We start from the raw sequence: 24,601 nt of genomic DNA on the forward strand, positions 1-24,601 counted from the left end.
CCTCACTGCCAGAGACAAGGCTTCAAACTGCCTTTTGAGCAACATGTCCAGTCTGAGATCCAATTCTGTTGATCATTAAGCACTATGCCCCCCTCACTGGGCTTGATCACCTGAGCCACCAGAAAGTCCACTTTAGGCATAGCAAATATCTGCTGGAACTCCTGAGCCAAAGGATATAACTTGGACATAGCTTTAGCCACAAGGGAGCCCTCAGGGTTCTCCCAGTGCTCAGATATCAGAAATTTCATATCAGGATATCACAGGAAGGTGGTAGGCTGAGAGTGGATCCCACTGAGAAGAGAACATTGGGAAGTAGGTTGAGGAAGATCAATTTTGAGCTCCTTCAGAGACTCAAAGAGAAGATCCATCAGTGCAGCAGACTTAACAGCCTGTGAATAGAGGGGTCCTTGCCCTGGACCACAGCAGCACTCAGACCTTGAGACTCAGTATTACATCGTCTCTGACCGAAGCTTCATACTGTAAAAGAGGATAAGCATCCAGATCATCGTCTTCAGGAACCCCATCTGACCAGCTGTCGGTATCTGGGGGAGACATGGGCCTCCATAGAGAAGCAGATGCAGAAACAAAAGGAGGCTGTGCAGATGGTCGCTCTCTAGCTGACCTGGATGGTGTACCAGCACTGCCAACATAGGCTTGCCAGAGCAAGTTCACAAAGTCAGGTGTGAAGGGCATAGAGGACCGAGAACCCCCTTCAAGAGGAGAGTTAGAGCACTTTCTTTTGCAACCAACAGACATAAGAGAAACTCACATCTGAATTTTGTTTTTCCGCCTGTTAGAGGATGTAAACTTTAAAAACATCATCAAAATCTTTTTTCATATCAAGCAGCGTTATGGGGCAAGAATCTAGAACAATTGCTTTAGCTTACTGACACTTGTGGGGAATTTAGGAGACATCGAAAAACATATGTTTTCGAAGTATTTAGGCAGCTAATTCGTAAAAATTTTATTATGCACTATTTTGATCATTTTAGTGTCTCTAATTATTGGCTTTTGATTTTTTTAGTTCTATTCAACTTCTTTTGTTTTTTTTAACTACTGTAAACCGCATAGAACTTTACGGTCTTGCGGTATATAAATTGATTATTATTATTATTTTGCTTTGGGACTATCAGAACCTTTATTAGGCACTGGCGTCGCATTACGGCCTTTATTAGGTACCGAAACTACATAAAGGGACTCCGAGAGGGCAAAATCATCCTCTAATCATCCCAACAGTCATATGGCAGCATTAATAAGTTGGTCGGAGACTGAAACCGAGGTTCCCGCCTTCCCAGCATGCGTGGTAAACACGCAGAGCAAGAACGCTCTTTGGGTGCCCAAGTGGCACAAACTTTGCATGAAATCATGTTATTTAAACATGAGGACTCCATCCTTGGTTTTTGAAGCTTTTTGAAGAAGTTTGAGAAATTAGAATTCAAATCGGAAAAAATCCAAGTTGGCCACCGCCAGGATTTCCTGATGAAAAAACGGCTGTAACTTCACAAGGACAGCCAAAACCAGTGATTTGGGGGGAGGGGGGAACAAGACTACATCAAGTTATAACCATAAAAACAACAAATCCAGACCCCTCCCCCCCCCCCCCCCCCCGAACTGCCCTGTGGGTTGTGACAGCCCTGCTTACAGACCAGACACTAGGAAGATGTGCTGCAGTCTGCCATAGCTCCACTCAGAGTAGATGGAATTTGGAGAGGACCTCTGCCACCAGGAAAGTTGTCTCTTCAGCTGCAGTTGGACCACAATCAGACTGAGCCTCAAATGCCGGGACCAGAAGCCGAATGTCGCGAGGAGGGGGAAGGGCGGTCGATACCGATGAAACGTAATTGGTGCCCATACAGCCTGCGCTAGCACTCCTGATCAAGTCAAGGAATGAGCAAACAGAAGGGGAACCCCCCCCCAAACTCCACAGTTCAAAAAATCTAACAGTGCAGGTTCCTGCAGGATTCACCCGTCAGCTGCAGGACAAAAGTCTGCTCCTCACACACAGGCTAGGCAGTTGGTGGAGTTGAAGAAAAGCACAAAATCCGCTCAAAAACAACAAAAAATACTTGGAAAAAAAAGAAAAGAAGACCGAGCAGGTCAAAGTTGCTCCTGCAGGTTCACTTGCAGAACAAATAACTGGCTGAGGCAGCAGACAGTAGGGTGAAGGATGAGGTACTGAAAACAGTGATCAACATATCTCCTGCAATGGACTCGCAGGAGTGGATGCAAGACCTCTGGCTCAGCATACCATCTCAATTGCACTGGAAAAACAATTACCTATTTTTCGCTCCATTAAACACATCTGACCATAAGACGCACCCTAAATTTAGAGGAGGAAAACATTCTGAACCAAATTCTCCCTGCCAGGCTCTGCACCCAACCCCTCACTCCTTGCCAAGCTCTGAACCCTGTCCCCCCCCTCTGCCAGGCTCTGTACCCTGTCCCCCCTCTGGTGATCTAATGGTAGGCAGGGACAGAGCACAGGGCAGGCAGGCCTAGTGGCTGGCAGGCCTAGTGGCTGGCAGGCAAGTAGGGACAGGAGACAGGGCGGTAGAAAGGCAGGCCTCTCTCCCTCCCCCAGGAAGGCAGCAGGAAAGCCCCAGCCTTTCCCTCCAGGCAGGCCCCGGCCTCTCCCTCCCAGGCAGACAGCAGGCAGGCCCCGGCCTTTCCTTCCTCCCTCCCTACCCTCCAGGCAGCAGGCAGGCCCTGGCCTCTCCCGCCTCACTCCCCAGGCTGGCGGCAGGCAGGTGGCAAGCAGCAGGCAGGCCATAGCCCTCATCCTCCTCCCCTCCCCCTCCATACCTTTTTCTAAACTTCTGGCGGCAAGGGTTGCTGACTGCCTGGTCCCCGCCGCTTCTGCAGAGATCAGCAGACGCGGCTGCCTCCTCTTCTGTTCTCTCGTGGCATAGCGGCACACCAGGTTGCCTGCCTGGTGCGCCGCTGTGCCGCGAGAGAACAGAAGAGGAGGCAGCAGTCTCTGCTGTTCTCGGAAGTGGCGGGGACCAGGCAGCCAGCAACCCTTGTGCGCTGCTCTCAGTGAGTGAGGCACCAGAAGTTAAAAAAAAAAAAAAAATTACACGCAGTGGGAGGGCGGAGGAGAGGATGAGGAAGAGGGCCGGCAAGAAAGGGAGGATGTCAGCTTTAAAATAAGTTAAAGGGGGAGGGGGGGGACTTTGCGTATTTGCTCCATTAGACGCACCCTTATTTCCATTCACTTTTTTTTTTTGGGGGGGGGGAAGTGCATCTAATGGAGCGAAAAATACGGTATGCACCTGAGGCTTTGAAGACTGAACTGGCTTGCTTAGGGACTAATAAATGGCAGATGCAAGATTTGAGTCTTGGCATTCCAGGTTTGCCACTCACTTTTCTTTTTTTCTTCTTTATGTTTTATTTCACATCAAAGCACAAAAACTTTGACAAAGGAAATACAATTTTCTTAACAAAGAAATAGAAAACAAAAAGAAAAGACGGGAGAGAGAAAATTTTTTTCCACTCCCAATTTATATTATTATGAATATAGTAATATATAAGAGAGGGAGAAACCATACGCTCTCAAAGGTAGCTAAAGTATAAAAAAAAGTAATACAAAAAGGAAAATCCAGAGATCTGTTGGTACTAATTATTATAACCTGGTTAACAGATATCATGGTTGCATCTGGGGCTATTGAGGCTGCCTTACCTTCCAGAAAATATTGCAATTGATCTGGTTCATAAAAGACATATCTATTTGCCTGATAAGTAATACAACATTAACAAGGAAAGCTTCTAAACTTAACACTGATTGACGGTAAGTCAAGAAATTTTAACACCTAGACTGCGTCCACTTTAAAACATCAATAAAAATCGCTATTTTGTGACCATAGAATTCAACATTCTCAGTTCTATAGAATAGACGAAGGATTGCTTCTTTATCCTGCATGAAAACAAGTCACCAATAAAAGTGGCCCTGGCTGAAATTTCAATTTGTGATGATTCTAACATTCCAGTGAGATCCAAATCACTGGATTGTATAGCCTCTATCTTTTTCTTCTTTAAATAAATTTAAATAGTACAGCTTCTGTAATTGTGGAATATTGGTCTCAGGATATTTTAAGATTGTTGTTAGAAATATTTGAATTTTGAAAACTCCTTTGGAGATTGCAATCTGGAAACCAGAAAATGAATCAACCTCAAATTTAAATTTCTATTGCCATTTTCCAAATTTTCAATTTTCCTTATTAACAAAGTTTTATCTTTCAATTAATGATTATAGGAAACCTTTTATATCTGAGACTAATTTTCTCCTCCACTGCACAAAGGACAAAAGGATACAGTACTACTGAATTAATCTGCAATTTTTTGTCGACGGTTACAAATTGTACAAATCATAACTGAGAAATCACAGATACCATTCTAATGCTACATCAATTTTCTAAAAGATATCCTGCTCTATATCCTGATCTATATACCCAATGTACAGACAGCAGACTTACTCTTCCTCCTCATCAGATGAGGATGACCTAGAAGAATGATCGCTCTTCTCACTGGACTTGTCATCTTCTTCTTCCTCTTCATCGTCCGAGTACACTTCACTTGTCTTCAACGGTTGTTTTCTTTTAGCAAGAAGTTCCGCTGAGAAAGGAAGAAAACACAAGAAAATTGATTAGAGCTTGTGCACCCCCCAATCCCTCTTCTCCCCTCCTCCAGTCAGTAATGTGCATCTCTGAATGAATCAGAGAATGAGAGGAGTCTTCTTCGTTTCAGGGAGGATAAGGCCATAGTGGAGAGACTGAATGAATTCTTTGCTTCAGTCTTTACGGAAGAAGATGTAAGAGATCTACCAGAACTAGAAATGGTATTCAAAGGTGATGATGCGGAGGAACTGAAAGAAATCTCTGTGAATCTGGAAGATGCACTAAGCCAAATCGACAAGTTAAAAAGTGATAAATCACCTGGACCAGATGGTATACATCCCAGGGTACTAAAGGAACTCAAACATGAAATTGCTGACCTGCTGTTAGTGATCTGTATATCCTGTCGCTAAAATTATCTGTAGTATCTGAAGACTGAAGGGTAGCCAATGTTAAGCTGATTTTTAAAAAGGGTTCCAGGGGAGATTTGGGAATTACAGAACGGTAACCCTGACTTCAGTACTGGGCAAAATGGTGGAAACAATTATAAAATATAAAACTGTGGAAATCCCTCCATGGGTGCTATTGTGTACTATACCAAAGTTTTGGTCTCAGTCTCCTCCTGCTGGTCATGATGAGCTATTACCCATCAGTAAAGAACTGTGCCGGTCTAGAAGGCGACACAGAACATGATTTAATGAGACAGAGTCAGCACGGATTCAGCCGAGGGACATCTTGTCTCACCAATTTGTTTGACTTCTTTGAAGGTGTGAATACATGTGGATAAAGGTGAGCCGGTTGATATAGTGTATCTAGATTTTCAGAAAGCTTTTAACAAAGTTCCTCATGAAAGGGGCTCCTGAGAAAATTAAAGAGTCATGGGAAAAGAGGCAAAATTCAGTTGTGGACCAGGAATTGATTATCGGATAGAAAACAGAGGGTAGGGTTAACCAGTCATTTTTCTCAGTGGAGGAGAGTAAACAGTGGAGTGCCATAGGGATCTGTACTGGGACGAGTGATATTTAACTTATTTATAAACGATCTGGAAATTGGAACGAGTAAGGTGATTAAATTTGCAGATGACACTAAACTGTTCAAAGTTGTTAAAATGCATGCGGATTGTGAAACATTGCAGGCAGACCTTAGGAAATTGGAAGACTGGGTGTCCAAGTGGCAGATGAAATTTAAGGTGGACAAATGCAAAGTGATGCATATTGGGAAGAATAACTTAAATCACAGTTACCGAATGCTAGGGTCCACCTTGGGGGATAACACCCAAGAAATAATAATAATAATAACAGTTTACATACCGCAGTACCGTGAAGTTCTATGCGGTTTACAAAAGATTAAAAGACGTTACAAATTGAATGAATTTAAAGGGATCTGGGTGTCATTGTAGACCAGGAATCTCAAAGTCCCTCCTTGAAGGCTGCAATCCAGTCGGGTTTTCAGGATTTCCCCAATGAATATGCATTGAAAGCAGTGCCTGCACATAGATCTCATGCGTATTCATTGGGGAAATCCTGAAAACCCGACTGGATTGCGGCCCTCAAGGAGGGACTTTGAGACCCCTGTTGTAGACAATACGATGAAACCTTCCACCCAATATGTGGCAGCAGCCAAAAAAGCAAACAAGATGCTAGGAATTATTTAAAAAGGGATGGTTAACAAGACTAAAATGCCTCTATATCGCTTCATGGTGCGACCTCACCTGGAGTATTGCGTTCCATTCTGGTCTCCTCATCTCAAGAAAGATATAGCGGCACTAGAAAAGATTCAAAGAAGAGCGACCAAGATGATAAAGGGGATGGAACACCTCTCGTATGAGGAAAGACTAAAAAGGTTAGGGCTCTTCAGCTTGGAAAAGAAAAGGCTGAGGGGAGATATGATTGAAGTCTACAAAATCCTGAGTGGAGTAGAATGGGTACAAGTGGATCGATTTTTCACCCCATCAAAAATTACAAAGACTAGGGGACACTCGATGAAACTGCAGATAAATACTTTTAAAACCAATAGGAGGAAATATTTTTTCACTCAAAGAATAGTTAAGCTCTGGAATGCGTTACGAGAGGTTGTGGTAAAAACGGATAGTGTAGCTAGTTTTAAGAAAGGTTTGGACAAATTCCTGGAGGAAAAGTTCATAGTCTGTTATTAAGACATGGGGGAAGCCTCTGCTTGCCCTGAATCATGGAATGCTTCATGGAATGCTGCTACTCTGGATTTTGGCCAGGTACTAATGACCTGGATTGGCCTTGAGAACGGGCTACTAGGCTTGATGGACCATTGGTCTGACACAGTAAGGCTATTCTTATGTTCTTATTCAGCCTTTGCAGTAGATGACAGAATCGACTAGAATAGTGTATAGCAAACTGTGTGTCGTGAGGTGCCAGCTGACTGCTTACAGGATGTGTCTCTCGTGGCGAGAGGCACATTTTGTAGGCAGTCAGCTGGCACCAGCACCTCTCCTCCTTGGCGGCCCCTCTACTCCTCTATGCACCTCTCCTGTTGCAGCATCTTCCAATGTCGGCTCAGGGCTCCGTCTGCATGAGCAGATGTTGATGTGATGACATCATATATCAAAGTGACATCATTGCGTGGACGCCCATGCATTTCCAGATGTCCTCCAGCTGTGGCACAGGGTTTAGTGTGCCACAGCATCCAGAAGTTTGCGAGACACTGGACTAGAACTTAAGACATTCAAAACTCACAGGACAACAAGGAAACACAAATGGTCTATTTCTTTACATACCTGTTCTGTTTTTCTTTTTTTCCCTCTCAGCTTTCAGCTCCTCCATGGCTTGAGATTTCTTGTCCAGTTTCTCATCCCGCTTTGACCGTCGCTCTTTGTTGTGCGACATCACCTATTGTGGATTAATACAGCATTTCAATACCCAGACCCTCCAAGAACAATGCTGAGAAGTGAAAAAAAATGCAAAGAGTTGCACTAGTACATAGCTGAAACTGTTTAACTCTTAAAACTAGGTGAAATTCCTTTACCAACCATGAATGGAGGGGGATCATGTTGTTACTGTAATCTGGATGGTGCATGATCTTTTCTTAAAATCTGAAAAAAATTTCCTATCAAACATCAACAGAAACAGAAGCTGCATAAAGTGAACAACAAAGACTAGAGAGATGGCATAAGAAATGCCAACTGCACTTATATAAATTTTAATACTCAAAATCAACGCAGAATGTGTGAAGATCATAAAACAAAATCCATCCATCACACGAGATATCAAACCTCTTTCACTTCAAATCATAGAACCTTCTAGTATAATGCCTGGAGAAGGAGTTATGAGGAAGACCTGTCATAGGAAAAGCATCCCTCCTGCCGTTTTCATTGGCGGGTATGGGGGGATCAGGGGCAGGAGGAAGTGGGTACAGGGGGTGGGGTATTAGGGGCTTGTCAAGGGGAGTGATCATCTCTCCCGCCAGTTTTTTTTTTTAGTTGAGGGAGTGGGACTGGGAGAGCCGGGTCCCGTCGTGGGGGTGGGGGGTGACACGATTTTTTTGCATTTGTAACACACATACAACATCTGTCCCCATTAAAAAAAGCTGCTGTTCAGGGCTTCCCCTGCCAGCTCAGCGCAAGTTTCAGTCGCTCTCTCCAATGACTGATCTGATGGAACTCCGTGGACCTCATTTGCTTGCAGAGTTTTTAGAGCATCAGTTGCTATTTTGAAATTGCGATGCACAGTCTTATACCTAGAGTCCAATTTTCCTGGAACAGCCGGTATGAAAAAAGGTGTTTCCATGCAACGACCATAAGTCTGATTCAAAAGCTTATGAAGTGGAAGTTTAAGAGACTGCCGGAGGTTGAGGAAGATGCATGACTTCGAGATACTCCTTAGAAAATTTGGAGCCAGTATCCAATTGAATATCCAAGTCTACAGCCATCTGTCGGAGGAAAGACGAGAAAGATAGCTGATCTGCCAATGCTTTGCCTCGAGAAGGACTCCAGGACCTGGTGACTTGGATGAGGCAATCGAGACCGGGACATCCTCGAGGTCCGGCATCGGAGACCTCAAATGAAGAGTAGGTGGTCTGGTTGAGGTTGGAGTAGATCGAGGCTTCGAGGAAGATGGTCTGTCGTGAGACGAAGAACTATGCCTGGAAGGATGCCTCGATGAAGGCCTCGAATGTCGGTGAGAACTGTGTCTGGAACCAGATCTCGAGGATCGAGGAGACTTCGCCTCGGAGACATGGGCAGCCGATGCCGATGTATGAATAGGACCAGAGGCTCCAGATCGAAGCTCCAGAGGCTTGGTGGAGGAACCTAGATGCACTCTCAAAGACTCTGCTCCTTGTATAGAGAGTGAGGATTCTCATCGAGGCACTCACAAAGAATCTGCTCCTTGCTTTATGTGCTTGGATGCCAGACCAGACACTCGCAGAGACTCTGCTCCCTGCAAAAAGTGTGTAAGTTCAGACTGGGGCAAAGGAAGCGGCTCAACCTTGCGGGAGTCTGTTGAATGCACAGGTTGGATAAGAGCACGAGACTGAAGTGTTTGGCAAGGCAAGCATGACCTAGGATGATGTTTCGGCCCAAGGCACTTGAGGCAGCGTCCGTGAGGGTCCGTAAGAGAGATCGCACGCTGACACTTGCTACACCTCTTGAAGCCCATAGCAGGCCAGGACATAGAAGGAAAAATAGCCACTGCAAAATCAAAGCCCTCGGGCTGTGGCTGAGCGGCCTGTCCCGCGGAGAACTGAGGAGACACGCCCTACGCTGGACGGGAAGACACTCGCGCGACTCAAAACTTCGAGTTTCTTCAAGCAAGTCTGCTTGTGAGGTGTCCGCATCTGGGCTCCGTCGATGACATCACCCATATGTGAGAATACCTGCCTGCTTGTCCTGGGATAATACATAGGTTCAATTTTGTGTCTTGGAGATCAAAGACTTGAAATATTATTTTGCTAACTGGAGAAAATCTACACTATCATTTCCTCAAATTTTTTTTAAAAAAAGGCAACAGGTACAGCGTATGGAATCAAAAGAAGATTCTGCTGTTAATTAAAAGTTCTCTTTCTGATTAGCTAGAATAGAAAATATCTTTTTAGGTTTGTTAGTTGAATAGTTATTTATGATCTTGAAACATAAATAACAGCGTATCCAGATTGTTCCCGAAGAGAGGCAGCGTGGGAGCCCTGCTCCGCCCCTCTCCCTGACCGAAAGGGAACACTTAAAAGAGCACAGCGCCAACGGCACTCAGCCGTTCAGCGCACCGACAAAGGCGCATGCGCCTTAGTGCGCGCCTTTGTGAAGTGCCTGCAGTGACGACAGTTGGATTCTGAAGCTAACAAAATAACAGGCTCCAATCAGCAGGAGCACACCAGCACTTCACGAGAGCGATGGAGGACCCAGGATCCCAGAGGTACTTTCTGGTATACTGCACAGAGTGCAATATGTACGACTACCTCCCCTTGGGAAGGCGGGAGTACATATGCAGTCGGTGTCAGGAACTGGAAAGCCTGAGGATGGAGGTCGGCAGATTGAGAGTCAGGGTCCAGGAACTGGAGGGACTGCGCACCACAGAGGAGACGAGCTGGTCAACCCAGAACACAGACGGAGCAGGCCCCATTGTGGACTAGGTGAGGGACCTCGAGAGATTCATCGAGGAGGCCTATAGGAAGGTGGAGGAACGGGACCAGCAGCTGCACAGACGGATGTCGGCAGACGAGACCCAGGATCCACAAGGCGACACCGGGGAAGGACCTAGCGGAGGAACCACGCAAGAGGAGGAGACCGCGACTCACCGGGACCCTGAGGGAGAGACACCGCACTACACCAAGGACATGGACCTGAGGCAGAGGAGGTTGCTGAGGAAAGGGAAGTCTGCTATTGTGGTGGGAGACTCGATCTTGAGAGAGGTAGACAGTCACGTAGCTGGAGGAAGGGAGGACCGGCTAGTGACTTGTCTCCCAGGGGCCAAGACACGAGCCATCACTGATAGGATCGAGAGGATCCTGGACGGAGCAGAGACAGAGGAGACTGCGGTAATAATCCACGTCGGAACGAATGATGTGAGCCGGAGGAACTTCAGCATGGCCACACTGACTGACCAGTTCAGGGTCCTGGGACGAAAGCTGAAGCGGAGCACACGGAGGATAGCATTCTCGGAGATCCTGCCTGTACCGAGAGCAGATGCAAAGAGGCAGGCAGACCTCCAGGCTGTGAATGCATGGTTGAGGAGATGGTGCCAGGAGGAGGGCTTCCACTTTGTGAGGAACTGGACGTCCTTCTGGGGAAAGAGCAAGCTCTACCGGCGGGATGGCCTGCACCTGAGCACAGCGGGAACTAGACTACTGGCAGCCAATGTGAGGAAGGAGATTGAGAGGGCTTTAAACTGAGGAGAGGGGGAAAGCTGACAGCTGATCTGATGTTGACGCTTCGGACAACAGTATCCAGAACAGATGCTGAACGGGCTGACTGCAGGGAGGAAGCAGAGGGACCGGAGGATCTTATGATCAGACAGCGAGGGAAACATCAGGTAAAGGGAGCTTGCTGGGAGAAGACTAAGGGGCATGGAGACACAGGGGGACTGGGTGGCACGAGGGTGAAAGCTGAGGGCAATATAGAGGTACCACAAGGCGAGGGGGATCAAACAGAGGCTCAAGGGATGATAGCCCAGGAGGGGGCCGGTAGGGCTAGAAAACCCAGAGGAAAAGCGGGGAAGTGGGGTGGCGGGAATGTGGGGAAACTGAAAGCTAAGAGGATAAAGGCTGAGGGCAAAGCAGAAGCACAGGGAACGGGAGAACTGCCCGAAATCCAAGGGCAGGCGGCCCAGGTAAATGCAGAGGTGGAGGAAAAACGACGGGACCTACGGGACCTGCGGTGCTTATACGCAAATGCAAGAAGCCTCATGGCCAAGATGGGTGAACTAGAAGTCGTGGCCAAGGGGGAGGACCTAGATATAATTGGAATTGCAGAAACCTGGTGGACAGAGGAAAATCAATGGGATGTGGCGCTGCTGGGGTACAAGCTCTACAGGAGGGACAGGACCCACAAGAAGGGGTGAGGCATAGCACTATATATAAAGGACTCTATCCACTCGGTCGGGATGGATATGGCAACGAAGGCAGAGGGGCTGGAATCGCTATGGGTCAAATTACCGGGAAACAAGGGTGCAGGCATAAAACTGGGGCTGTACTATCGCTCACCTGGTACGCCAGAAGGAGTCGGACACGACTTGGAAGCGGAACTGAGACAGGAATGCAGGACTGAAAGTGTAACAGTGATGGGGGACTTCAACTACCCGGGAATAGACTGTAGTACGGGTCACACCAACTGCACTAGGGAAACAGGATTTGTAGAAGCTGTGAGGGACTGCTTCATGGAGCAACTAGTCAAAGAACCGACGCGAGGGGGTGCTACTCTTGACCTCATCCTAAACGGATTAGGGGGGCCTGCAAGAGGGGTAGAAGTGGGAGGACCACTAGGCAACAGTGATCACAACGCGATCAGATTCACATTAGAAAGGGGGACACCCATAGTAAGGAGGACCGCAACAACTGCGCTCAACTTCAAGAAAGGGAACTATGTTCCTATGAGGGAAATGGTGGGGAGGAAGCTCAGATACATCTTTAGGATGGAGACTGTGGGAAGCGCCTGGACCCTATTCAGGGACATCTTGCAGGAAGCACAAAGAATGTACGTCCCCAGTTTCAGGAAAGGCTGCAAGAACAAGCGATCAAAGGACCCGGTTTGGATGTCAACTGAAGTAAAGAGGGCAATAAATGACAAAAAAGTATCCTTCTGGAGATGGAAAAAGGACCCAACGGAGGAAAATCACCAGGCGCACAGGAAATGCCAAAAAGAATGCCACCGAGAGGTTAGAAAAGCGAAAGGGGTATACGAAGAGGGGCTGGCCAGGGAGGCGAAAAACTTCAAGGCATTCTTCAGTTACGTAAAGGGGAAGCGACCAGCGAGAGAGGAGGTGGGGCCGTTGGACGATGGGGATTGGAAGGGAGTGATTAAGGAGGATAAAGAGGTAGCTGAGAGGTTGAACATGTTCTTCTCGTTGGTTTTCATGAGCGAAGACTCAGAGAAGCTCATGAGTGGGGAACAGGCCGAAAAATTGGAGCACATAGAGGTAAGTAAGGAGGATGTCCTCAAACAGATAGACAGGTTAAAATGCGGTAAATCACCGGGCCCGGACGGGATCCACCCAAGGGTTCTGAAGGAACTAAGACAAGAAATAGCGGGCACAATCCAGCATGTTTGCAACCTATCCTTGAAAACTGGTGAGGTACCAGAGGACTGGAAATTGGCGAATGTCACACCTATCTTCAAGAAGGGATCGAGGGGTGACCCCGGGAACTACAGGCCGGTGAGCCTGACTTCAATTATAGGGAAGATGGTGGAAGCTATGATCAAGGACGGCATTTGCGAGCACATCGAGAGGAATGGTCTACTGAGAACAAGCCAGCACGGCTTCTGTAAGGGAAGGTCGTGCCTAACGAACCTTCTGTACTTCTTTGAGGGAATAAGCAGTCGGGTGGACAATGGGGAACCCATAGACATCATTTACCTCGATTTTCAAAAGGCTTTCGACAAGGTGCCACATGAAAGGCTGCTTAGGAAGCTGTGGAACCACGGGGTGGGAGGGGATGTGCACAGATGGATCAAGCACTGGTTGTCGGGTAGACTGCAGAGGGTCGGAGTGAAGAGCCAATATTCTGACTGGCGGGGAGTCACAAGCGGTGTGCCACAGGGATCGGTGCTGGGGCTGTTACTCTTCAACATATTTATCAATGACCTGGAAAAGGAGGCAAAGTGCGAGGTTATAAAATTTGCAGACGATACCAAACTGTGCGGCAGAGTTAGGTCCAGGGAGGAGTGTGAGGACCTGCAAAGGGACCTGGACAAGCTGGAAGACTGGGCAAATGGCAAATGCGCTTTAACGTGGAAAAATGCAAGGTCATGCATATAGGGAAAAAGAACCCGTTGTTCAACTACAAATTGGGGGGGCATTGTTGGGAGACAGCAGACTTGAGAGAGACTTGGGTGTGCTGGTGGATGCATCACTGAAGCCATCTGCACAGTGCGCAGCAGCCTCGAAAAAAGCCAACAGGATGCTGGGCATCATAAAGAGGGGCATAACAACCAGGACGCGGGAAGTCATCATGCCATTGTATCGAGCGATGGTGCGTCCACATCTGGAATACTGCGTTCACTATTGGTCGCCGCACCTCAAGAAGGACATGGTGGTACTTGAGAGAGTCCAAAGGACAGCAACGAAACTGGTAAAAGGGCTGGAACACTGCCCATATGCTGAGAGGTTGGATAGGCTGGGGCTCTTCTCTCTGGAAAAAAGGAGGCTCAGGGGAGATATGATAGAGACCTTCAAGATCATGAGGGGCATAGAGAGGGTGGATAGGGACAGATTATTCAGACTGAAGGGGACAACAAGTACGAGGGGGCATTCGGAGAAACTGAAGGGAGATAGGTTCAAAACAAATGCAAGGAAGTTTTTTTTCACCCAAAGGGTCGTGGACACTTGGAATGCGCTACCGGAGGAAGTGATCAGGCAGAGTATGGTACAGGGATTCAAACAGGGATTGGACGGATTCCTGAGGGATAAAGGGATCGTGGGATACTGAGGGAGGAGCTGGGATGTAACACAAGTATAGAAGGCTAACCAGGTAATAAGTATAGAAACCCAACCAGGTCGTGCATGTGCAAGACCGGAGGGTTAGGACTTCGATGGGAAGATAGGACTTCAATGAGAAACCAAGGTGGCAAGGGAGCCCCTTCTGGTGATTCAGACAGGTCGTGACCTGTTTGGGCCGCCGCGGGAGCAGACTGCCGGGCAGGATGGACCTATGGTCTGACCTGGCGGAGGCACTGCTTATGTTCTTATCTTCAAGTTTCTGTAAGGAGTTGCTGTTTCACTGTGATGTGGTGCTATAAGATGTGTATTAGAAATCAGAAAAATCTGAGATGTTACCAGGCCGCAATTCTATATGATTTGGTTTGGAGAAGACTTCAGCTGGATTGATTCCCTATTGGACAACTCCCACAAAAATGGGAACTATATCTGTCTCAGCCAATAAGAAGTATTCTAGTTCTCCGGTTCCTTCAGAAGAATCAGACAACAATAACCTGAGCATCCAATCCTGATCAGGCATATGACATATCCTCTTTCCCCCAATTTATCCAGGGCAGTGGTAAGACACAGATACACAATGACAGATTTAAGGGGGAGCTTATTTTTCTTCCTTCCCTCCTTTTTTTTAAGGAGGCAGCCTCTGGAGAACGTGGAATCTCAGATATATTCTGTGGTCCGGAAAAATGTGAATGTGAAGATATACCTCCGTTAAATCCATGGCAGTTAGGAATTCCCATGGAGCCACCACCACGATGACCAAGCAGACAATCTCCATGGAGAAGCATGGAACTCAGTGCCTCGTTTACAGAACTGGCTTTATGGCATGAATGTCCAAGAGTCGTAACATCATTTGGACCTTGGCCACCTTTTCTGCTGTCCGGCTGGGGAGTCAAGAAACAGATCTGGAAAGGGATGAGAAAACTCAAAAGGCTTGGACAAGTTTCTGGAGGAAAAGTCCATAGTCTGTTATTGAGAAAGACATGGAGGAAGCCACTGCTTTCCCTGTATCGGTAGCATGGAATATTGCTACTTCTTGGGTTTTGGCCAGGTACTAGGGACTTGGATTGGCCACCATGAGAATGGGCTATTGGGCTTGATGGACCACTGGTAGGACCCAGCAAGGCTACTCTTATGTTCTGCCCCTCCCAAATAACGTCCAGGAATTAGCAGTCTGATGAGATCTGTTTCCATTCCCTCAAGATAGATGACAAGTCTCCCACCAATGCGAGAAGGTGTGGCTATCGACCTGGCATCATTGCTGCTTTTTGGTGGCTAAGCTGCTGCATGATCCAGAGGGTTGTTGATGTCTGAAGTTGCCAAATCTGTCTGGACTTTTGGAAGGGTTGTTGGGAAAAGGATTCTGAAGAGAATTGGCGGGTCTCTGAGAGGAACGAAAATTGCCTCTGCCACCTCTGGTGGAACATTGAACTCTGCTGTCTCATAGAGATTTGAGATGGCAAAAAGCATCTGCCCCTTAAAAGGTACTCTGCTTAAAGGTAATCTGCTGAAATTATAGATAACCTCTCACACACACTGATAGAAATCGAAAAATGGACTGCTAACTTCAAACTGAAACTAAACACATAAAAGACAAAAGTCTTTTTGGCAAGCTCCAATGACAAAATAACCAGAACATCGTTAAAAATAAATGACCACGAATACCCAATCTCCAAAACCATAAAAATACTGGTTATCACACTAGATACACACTTAACCATGGCTGATCACACAAACTTACTGGTGAAGAAATGCTTTTACACGCTGTGGAAACTAAGGACTATTAAAAAATACTTCGACACAACATCCTTTAGATTACTGGTGCAGTTGCTGATCCTATCTATCCTGGACTACTGCAACATCGTCTATCTGGGTATCCCAAAAACAACAGTACAAAAATTAAGAATAGTGCAAAACACTGCAGTTCGCTTGATCTTCGAACTGAGGAAAAAAAAACTTATTAGCCCCTACTACAAAAAATTGCATTGGTTGCCAATGGAGGCGCGAATACTGTTCAAATTTGCATGTATCTGTTTCAAACAGGTCTGGGGACTAGCACTTTCCTACCTGCTACAACACTTCACGCTACACAACCCCACATGAACAACAAGAAACCAAAACATCTTTATATACCCAAAGATCACAGACTGCAAATACAAATCCTTTCTGGACAGAACCTTCATGGTTCCAAGCAAGCAGACAGCAATCCTGGCTGGGAAACTACATAAATAGAGCCAGGCAGACCTATGGCGCATTCCGAAAATCAATTAAAACCATTCTATTTGACAAATTCATCGCCTAAACAGATGACCTTCACTCACTATATTTCCCAAGTTTCCAAGTTTATTCCAAGTTTATTAAGTATTTTTGATTTATCGCCAATTCAAAATTCAAGGCGATGTACAAATTAATAAAAAATTTTCGGTAACACACTTACAATTATTAAATAAAAACAGACGATTATCTAAAATACAAATATAACATTACACTTAAAAGGTATTTCAACAAATTAAAATGAAACAAAAGGAAAATTATTTAATGGTTACATTCAGTATTAAAATCATTAGTTCAATTTTAAAATATTTAATTCATGGGAAAAACAATAGGGAGGGAGACAAAGACAATTGACCTTTTAAATTAAAAATGCGAAAAGAAAAATTAGTCATTAAAGGCATCTATATATAGAAAACTTTTAAGTTCAGACTTAAATTTTGCTAGGTTTTTTTCCTGTCTTAGGTACAGTGGAAGATTGTTCCAAGATTGAGGGGCTGTTATGGAAAAAATTGTGTTACACCTTGTGTTAATAACTTTTAGTGAAGGAATTACTAGTAGTTGCTGGTCTTGAGATCTAAGAGATCTAGAGGTAGTATAAGGTATTAAAAGTCTAAATATAAAGGCTGGAGTTTTATGTTCTAAGGCTTTAAAGATGAGTAAACATTGTTTAAATATTATTCGATGTGCTACTGGTAGCCAGTGGGCTTTCTTAAGTAGGGGTGAGACATGATCGAATTTTTTGGCTTTATAAATTAATTTAACAGCGGCGTTCTGGATTATTTGTAGTCGCTTAAGTTCTTTCTGTGGTAAGCCTATAAGTAATGCATTACAGTAATCTAGTTTGGAGACTACAAGAGAATGAATTAAGATATTCAATGATTTTGTACATAAAAATTTTGATATCGATCGAATCTGACGAAGTCTATAAAAAGTAGATCTTACGACTTGACTTATATGATCGTGAAAAGACAATTTATTGTCGAAGGTAACTCCAAGTATTTTGATATTATCAGCCATCTTTAAAGAAATGCCTTTAATAGTTATGGGTGAAGAAAGTGTTTCACAATCTTTCCAGGGAAAGAACATAAGATTTGATTTTTGAATATTTAAAGCGAGTCTATTGGTTTCAAGCCAGTGATAAATTTGATGCAGTTTCTCATTTATTGTTATTATTTCTTGTGGATTTTTGGTGTTGATTGGATGTAGTAATTGAATATCGTCTGCGTACGCATATACCGTAAATCCAATGGATTGGCACAGTGTCAACAGAGGAGCTAGAAAAATGTTAAATAAAATCGGTGAGAGTATTGAACCTTGTGGGATTCCATACGGAAGAGAAAAACTATTGGAAGTAGCATCATTGAAGGAGACGCTCGATGTACGGTGATCGAAATATGACTGAAACCAAAGTAAGACTTGGTCTATTATCCCGATTGATTGAAGTCTGTTTATTAAAAGATCATGGTCAATAATGTCAAAAGCAGACGATAAATCCAGAGAAATCAATATAACGGAAGTATGGTGATCTAAATGGTATAGTATTGATGTTGCAAACCTGATGTAATTTCTCATGTAACCCCTATTTCTTATGTAACATTTCTCTTCTTGCATTCTGTAATTCGCCGATTGTCCAGCCTTCTTTCAATGTGAACCACCTAGAAGTCATTTGACTTTGGCGGTATAGAAAAATAAAGTTATTATTATAAAGGAGCCTTGGAAGCTGAATTGCCTGCCCACTGCTTAATCCCGTGTATCCGGCAGACAGAAACAGTGTAAGCTGATACTTTACTCATGACTCTGATGATGTCAAAGAGCATTGGCTACATAATCCATTTCTTCCATAATGGAGTTGGGATAGATAGGCACCCCCCAACTCCCAAGGACTATGCTGTAACCTGGTATGATAGGTCCATGCTACAAAAGAGGCAGCCACTGCCGCTTTGATACCCAAAGCTAGCACTTCAAACCAGCTTTTAAGGATCACATTCACCTTGCAATCCTGCGAGTCCTTCTGCATCACCCCTCCCTCACAAGGAAGAGAGATACGCTTTGACATTTGAGCTACCGTGGAATCCACCTTCGGCTGTAAAAACAGCTGATGGAAATCTGCAACCATAGTATAAAGCCTGAACATAGCTCTTGCCACCTTCAGGGAACCTTCTGGTGATCCTACTGGTCAGTGACTATCGAGGTGATGTCTAGATGTGCTGGAAAAATAAGTAGTCTGTGTGTTTGTATTGCTCATAAGGGAAAACTGAGAGGTGGAGGGCTACTGAGGATCTAATTTCAACTCACAGACTGTGTCCGAAATGACATATAAAACAGTTGCAGTCTTGAAAATACGGTGCACTGAGGGATTGTCTCCCTGATCAAGAGAAGCCACAGCCTCCTGACCCCCGGTCCATGACAGGGACCCTAAATCATCTAAGGATGCTGCGGAATTTTGATTAGATAATAAAGGCATGGAAAGGAACATCTAGCCTACCCAGTCCTGCTCCAAATAGTCAATGACGCTTGAAGCCGAGTTGTTCTGAGAAGGGGAAGCCTGCTGGGAATATAACTCTCTTTGTATCAGGGCCAGTGCAATTTCAGGCAGCACATTGCTCCTCGGGCCTATCAAATAGGCTTTCCAAAAGAGACTAACAAAGTTTTAAAACCCCTGGACATGAGACCCAAAGGACCCCTGACCAAGGTAGTTGGACCTCTGCCATCTCCACGTGCTTGCGTTTCGCCCTCTCATTCCGTGCAACCTCTGAACAGGATCTCTTCCCTGAAGGCTGAGCTTTTGTGGGTTCTTCTGCCCTGGAGGACTCTAAGGAAGCTGAGCCTGAAGCTCCAGCTACTTGCTCCCATGCCCTGTGACACGTGGAACATGGGCGCTCATTTGCTGTCAAAGCTGTACAAAAAGGCATGAAAACAGGGGTAGATTGGCCTGGGGAATCCACTGCAGATGATCCCTGAGCAAAATGAAGGGTTTTGAGGCAGAAAAAAGCTTTTGTAAAAAAGACTGATAAAAGTCCAAGATGGCCACATCAGTAAAATTGTGCCAAAAATGGACCATGGCAGCTTTCCTGAAAACAAAAAATGTTGAAAAAGATGTTTTGTTTTGGGTTTTTTTTTTGGGGGGGCCTAACTATTCCCAAAAACCGTGGGAAAGGATATCTGCCTCAGAAACTGCTGGGAATGAATCCGCCACTGGAAATCTTCTGGTTCCAGTCAAAGAAACCCTGACTGAAGACTCCCACCCCTGGAAATCCACATGGCACATCAGGGGGACATTACTCAAAGAGATTGGCCTGTCTCTTTGAGTACCTGTGGAGCCAGCCTGCTTGGTGTTCCAACGACAGCTCGGGGTCCATTCCCCTGGGAGCTTACTTGCCTGATGATTTTTCAGAGTTCTGAGCCCAGGCTGTGGAATCCCTGTGTAACAACTCTGGGTATCAGGGCGCCAGCTGCAAGTAATCTTCCCCTGATGTGCCATGTAGATTTCCAGGGGTGGGAGTCTTTAGTCAGGGTTTGAGGTCAACCCTGAGGTGGAGTCCATCCTTCCTGAATAGTTTGCTCTTCCCACAGAACGTCGTCCAGGTGTCCAGTTCACTTGCAAAAGAAAAAACTGAAGAGGGAGCTATTTTCCACTAGTGAAGAGGAGGAGTTGAGAGATTTGAGTGATACTTTGCGTCTATAGAAAGATAATAGCTTCAGTACAGAATCCTGTGTCTTTGCAACAGAATCAACACAGACACCACCGTTTCACCTGCAGTTTCTCCTTGACATCCATTCAGAAGCAAGATTCAATCAATACCCATCACAGACTGCAACAAACTCTAGAATTTCAAGGAATAATAGTTGCATTAGGGATCAACTAGATCACTTTCCAATAAATCTTGCCCTTAAGTGAATACCAAAGGCATTTGTGATCATGGCCATTAGCCCATTTCTGGAAAGAGGATTTTATTTTTCTCTGGAAGGAAGAGAATCTGTGATGTTCGCCAAATTTTAATACTCATTAGGAACGTGAATTAATTTTCAAACAAAATGGGGAAAAAAATCCTGTCAAATTTTTTTGTTGTTGTTTCCAATCTGATATTTTGCCTATGAAATAAAAAAATAAAAAAACATGGAAAATAAATCTTTATTGGATTATTTCAGAAACCAAAGCTTCCTCCTTCAGGTCAGGCCTATGATAATGTCTGTGAATTACACTAAAAACTACAAAATAATATATAAAACCAAATATTAAACACTAACTGGAGAAAGTCAGGTTTTCAGTTAGTTGTGTTTAAAACACACACACACAACCTCTCACTAAATATGAATAAGTACATTTCAGTGTCTTGGAAAATATGTATGAAACCATTTGTCATGATCCCTCTATTTTGAGCACCAAAAGAGGTGACAATTCAGGACCACCTTCAACTGTCAGTAGTCTTGATGGGGCCTACACTGTCAGTAAATCCTACAAATAAGAGGGCATTGCATCTTTCAAATGTTTAAATACAAGACAGAATACTCGATCTCACTCAGACTGGGAATCAGCAAAGGACCTCCAAAATAAACATACTTTCTTGGACCTGCATTTGCTAGCAGTCTAACAGTTGTATTTTGAATCAGTTTTAGACAGTTAACAAGAATTTTTGGCAACCCTGCATTAAGTTAGAAACATAGAAATAGACGGCAGATATGGGCCACGGCCCATCTAGTCTGCCCACCCTAATGACCCTCCCCTACCTTTGCCCTGTGAATAGATCCCATGTGTCGATCCCATTTGGCCTTAAAATCAGGCACGCTGCTGGCCTCAATCACCTGCAGTGGAAGACTATTCCAGCGATCAACCACCCTTTCAGTGAAAAAGAATTTCCTGGTGTCACCTCGCAGTTTCCCGCCCCTAATTTTCCACGGATGCCCTCTTGTAGCCGTGGAACCCTTGAAAAAGAAGATATTTTCCTCCGCCTCGATGCGGCCCGTGTGATACTTGAACATCTCGATCATGTCTCCCCTCTCTCTGCGCTCGAGCGAGTATAGCTGTAATTTGTCTAGCCGTTCTTCGTACGGGAGATCCTTGAGTCCCGAGACCATCCGGGTGGCCATTCTCTGAACCGACTCCAGTCTCAGCACATCCTTGCGATAATGCGGCGCCAGAATTGCACACAGTATTCCAGGTGGGGCCTCACCATGGATCTATACAATGGCATAATGACTTACGGCTTACGGCTGACGAAACCCCTGCGTATGCAGCCTATGATTTGTCTTGACTTGGATGAAGCTTGCTCCACTTGATTGGCAGCCTTCATGTCCTCACTGACGATCACCCCTAAGTCTCGTTCTGCTACTGTTCTTGTTAGAATCTCATCATTAAGGGTATAAGTCTTGCATGGATTTTGGCTGCCCAGGTGTATAACTTTGCATTTTTTGGCATTGAAGCAGAGTTGCCAGGTCCTACACCAGTGCTCCAGTAGGAGTAGGTCATGCATCATGTTGTCGGGCATTGAATCTTCGTCCGTTGTGCATTTGCCCACTACATTACTTAGTTTGGCGTCATCGGCGAATAATGTTATTTTACCTCAAAGCCCATCTGCCAAGTCTCTTATAAAGATGTTGAATAGGATCGGGCCCAAGACCGAGCCCTGGTGCACTCCACTGATCACCTCTGTCATTTTGGAGGGGGTGCCATTCACCACTACCCTTTGAAGCCTGCCTCCAAGCCAGTTCCCAACCCATTTCATCAATGTGTCGCCCAATCCTATAGAACTCATCTTGCTCAGCAACCTGCGGTGTGGTACGCTATCGAATGCTTTGCTAAAGTCCAGGTATACGATGTCCAGGGACTCACCAACATCCAGCTTCCCCGTCACCCAGTCAAAGAAGCTGATCAGGTTGGATTGGCATGATCTCCCCTTAGTAAATCCATGTTGACGGGGATCCTGTAGATTTTCCTCATTCAGGATCTTATCCAATTGGCGTTTGATTAGAGTTTCCATTAGTTTGCTCACTATTGATGTTAGACTCACTGGTCTGTAGTTTGCTGCCTCCATCTTTGAGCCTTTCTTGTGGAGTGGAATGACTTTAGCCGTCTTCCAGTCCAACGGACGCTGCCTGTACTAAGGGAGAGGTTGAAGAGCGCGGACAGTGGTTCCGCCAAGACATCACTGAACTCCCTGAGCACCCTGGGGTGTAGGTTGTCAGGCCCCATTGCCTTGTTAACCTTGAGCTTTGACAGCTCACCGTAGGCACTGCTGGGCGTAAACTCGAAGTTACTAAACTGGTCAACTGAGTCAACCCTTGTCTGTAGCTGAGGGCCGAGCCCCGGCGCTTCTCGTGTGAAGACTGAGCAGAAGTATTCATTTAACAGTTGGGCTTTTTCTGAGTCCTTTTCCACATAGTCTCCATCTGGTTTCCTAAGACGTACTATCCCACATGAGTTTTTACTTCTGTCACTGATATACCTGAAGAAGGATTTATCTCCCTTCTGGATGTTCTTTGAAACGATTTTTATTATTAAATAATTTGAATAGGAGAAATACAGCAAGCAACCCTCCTCCTAATATAACAACCAAAGCCCTAGAACGGACTGCTGGGCGCGATGGACCTCAGGTCTGACCCAGCGGAGGCATTTCTTATGTTCTTATGTTCTTAACAATACAATCAAAATTACCATCCCCCTAAATCCCCTGCCCCCCCCCCCCCCCCACTTGCATTCCAAAATATCAAGACCAGCATATCCAATATAATTTACAGGGTCAGTGGGCTTGGACTCTTATAGCCCACTGAAAGTAGAGCCATTTCTCTTCCCCCCATCTCCCTCCCCCTCTTCGTACATATGAAAAAGAACTAAGAAAGAGGAAAAGAAGAAGAAAAAAGAAACTCAAACTCCTCCAGCTCACCCTGCATTCCCCCTCATGTATCCAGACTCAACCTCACGGGAGAAGCATACCCCCCTCACAAAGAGTTTAAAATATCACTGTGTGCCATAGGGGACAGCGACTGAATATAGGGTTCCCAGATCTGAAGAAAATTTTTTTACATTTAGCATTGCAACCTAAAGCCCTCCATTCCAATAGCAACAAGGCAAGCAGGCGATTTCTCCAGGACCAAAAAGAAGGTAAAACCTCACTAATCCAAACTGAGAGAATCATCCACTTCCTCAAGGCCCCAACTCATCTCATAAATTGAAGTGGACCGCTATGAGGCAAACGAAAAGCCTATTTGTCGAGTAAAAATCCTGCGGCCGAAAATGGGATAGAGCAAGCCAGAGTGCCCTCCACATAAGACAAAATTGATCTCCAAAACAATTTTATTTTCTCACAAGACCAGAAGGCATGGAAAAAGGAATGTGGCTGCCGAGAGCACTTAGGACAGTTAGGAGAGCCCACAAACCCTGACAGAAACAGCTGGTTCCAGGTAAAGTAAGCTCTATGTATCACCCAAAATTAACATTGGCAACCCTGCATTAAAAAAATATGTACTAATCCAATTTACATAAATGAACCACCACCTCAAATCTTTAATCTGATAGGTAAAGACAGTTGGTGAAGCTGGCATAAACTATAAAACATTGATTTCACAACAGTGGAAACTTGGGGCACAAAAAACAAGTCTAAATCTAATATTACCCCTAAACTACTGACCAACAATTGGCAATCTTAACATTTCCCCCCACCGCACTATACTTTTTTTAAAAAATTAAGTTACTCATAGTGCTTTTGGTGGGTTCAATTTCAGCTTGTTGCGAGTTCATCAGACCCTCTCATTTTCTATAAAAAGGGGTTATAATGACCTAATATCTTGATCACCACCCATACACACACCAACTTGATAACAGTAGACATAACCCCATCTTTTTAAATTAGGGATGCCAAGGGTGTCAAGTAAATATTTGAAAGGATCAGAGAGAAGTTAAGAGCCCTGGGGTTCCCCAAAGGCAATATTCTTACTTTTGAAATAGAGCCATGTCGCTAAATCACAAATGTCTTTACAGTCATAAAAAAAGGGATGAAAACTATTTACACACCATTCTCTGAATAACTATTACAGGTAAGCAACACAAAATTTGATGGAGTGTCAGAGAAGCCTAACAAGTTTAAGAAAATTAAATTATCCTACCCCTTC

The 24,601-nt window shown here is 45.0% G+C and overlaps 1 protein-coding gene across 1 annotated transcript in view; it reads right to left on the minus strand.

The window, feature by feature from the left end:
* RTF1 (RTF1 homolog, Paf1/RNA polymerase II complex component) overlaps positions 1-24,601 on the minus strand; it is a 194,326-nt gene that overhangs the window by 113,742 nt on the left and 55,983 nt on the right. Inside the window, exons 6-7 of the mRNA XM_033951754.1 lie at positions 7,360-7,471; positions 4,473-4,611 (exon numbers count right to left, since the gene is read on the minus strand). Coding sequence (XP_033807645.1) covers positions 4,473-4,611; positions 7,360-7,471 — 251 coding nt within the window. The remainder of the gene's footprint in view (positions 1-4,472; positions 4,612-7,359; positions 7,472-24,601) is intronic.

This window comes from Geotrypetes seraphini, chromosome 7 (assembly GCF_902459505.1).
Source record: "Geotrypetes seraphini chromosome 7, aGeoSer1.1, whole genome shotgun sequence".
Classification (NCBI taxonomy): Eukaryota; Metazoa; Chordata; class Amphibia; order Gymnophiona; family Dermophiidae; genus Geotrypetes; species Geotrypetes seraphini.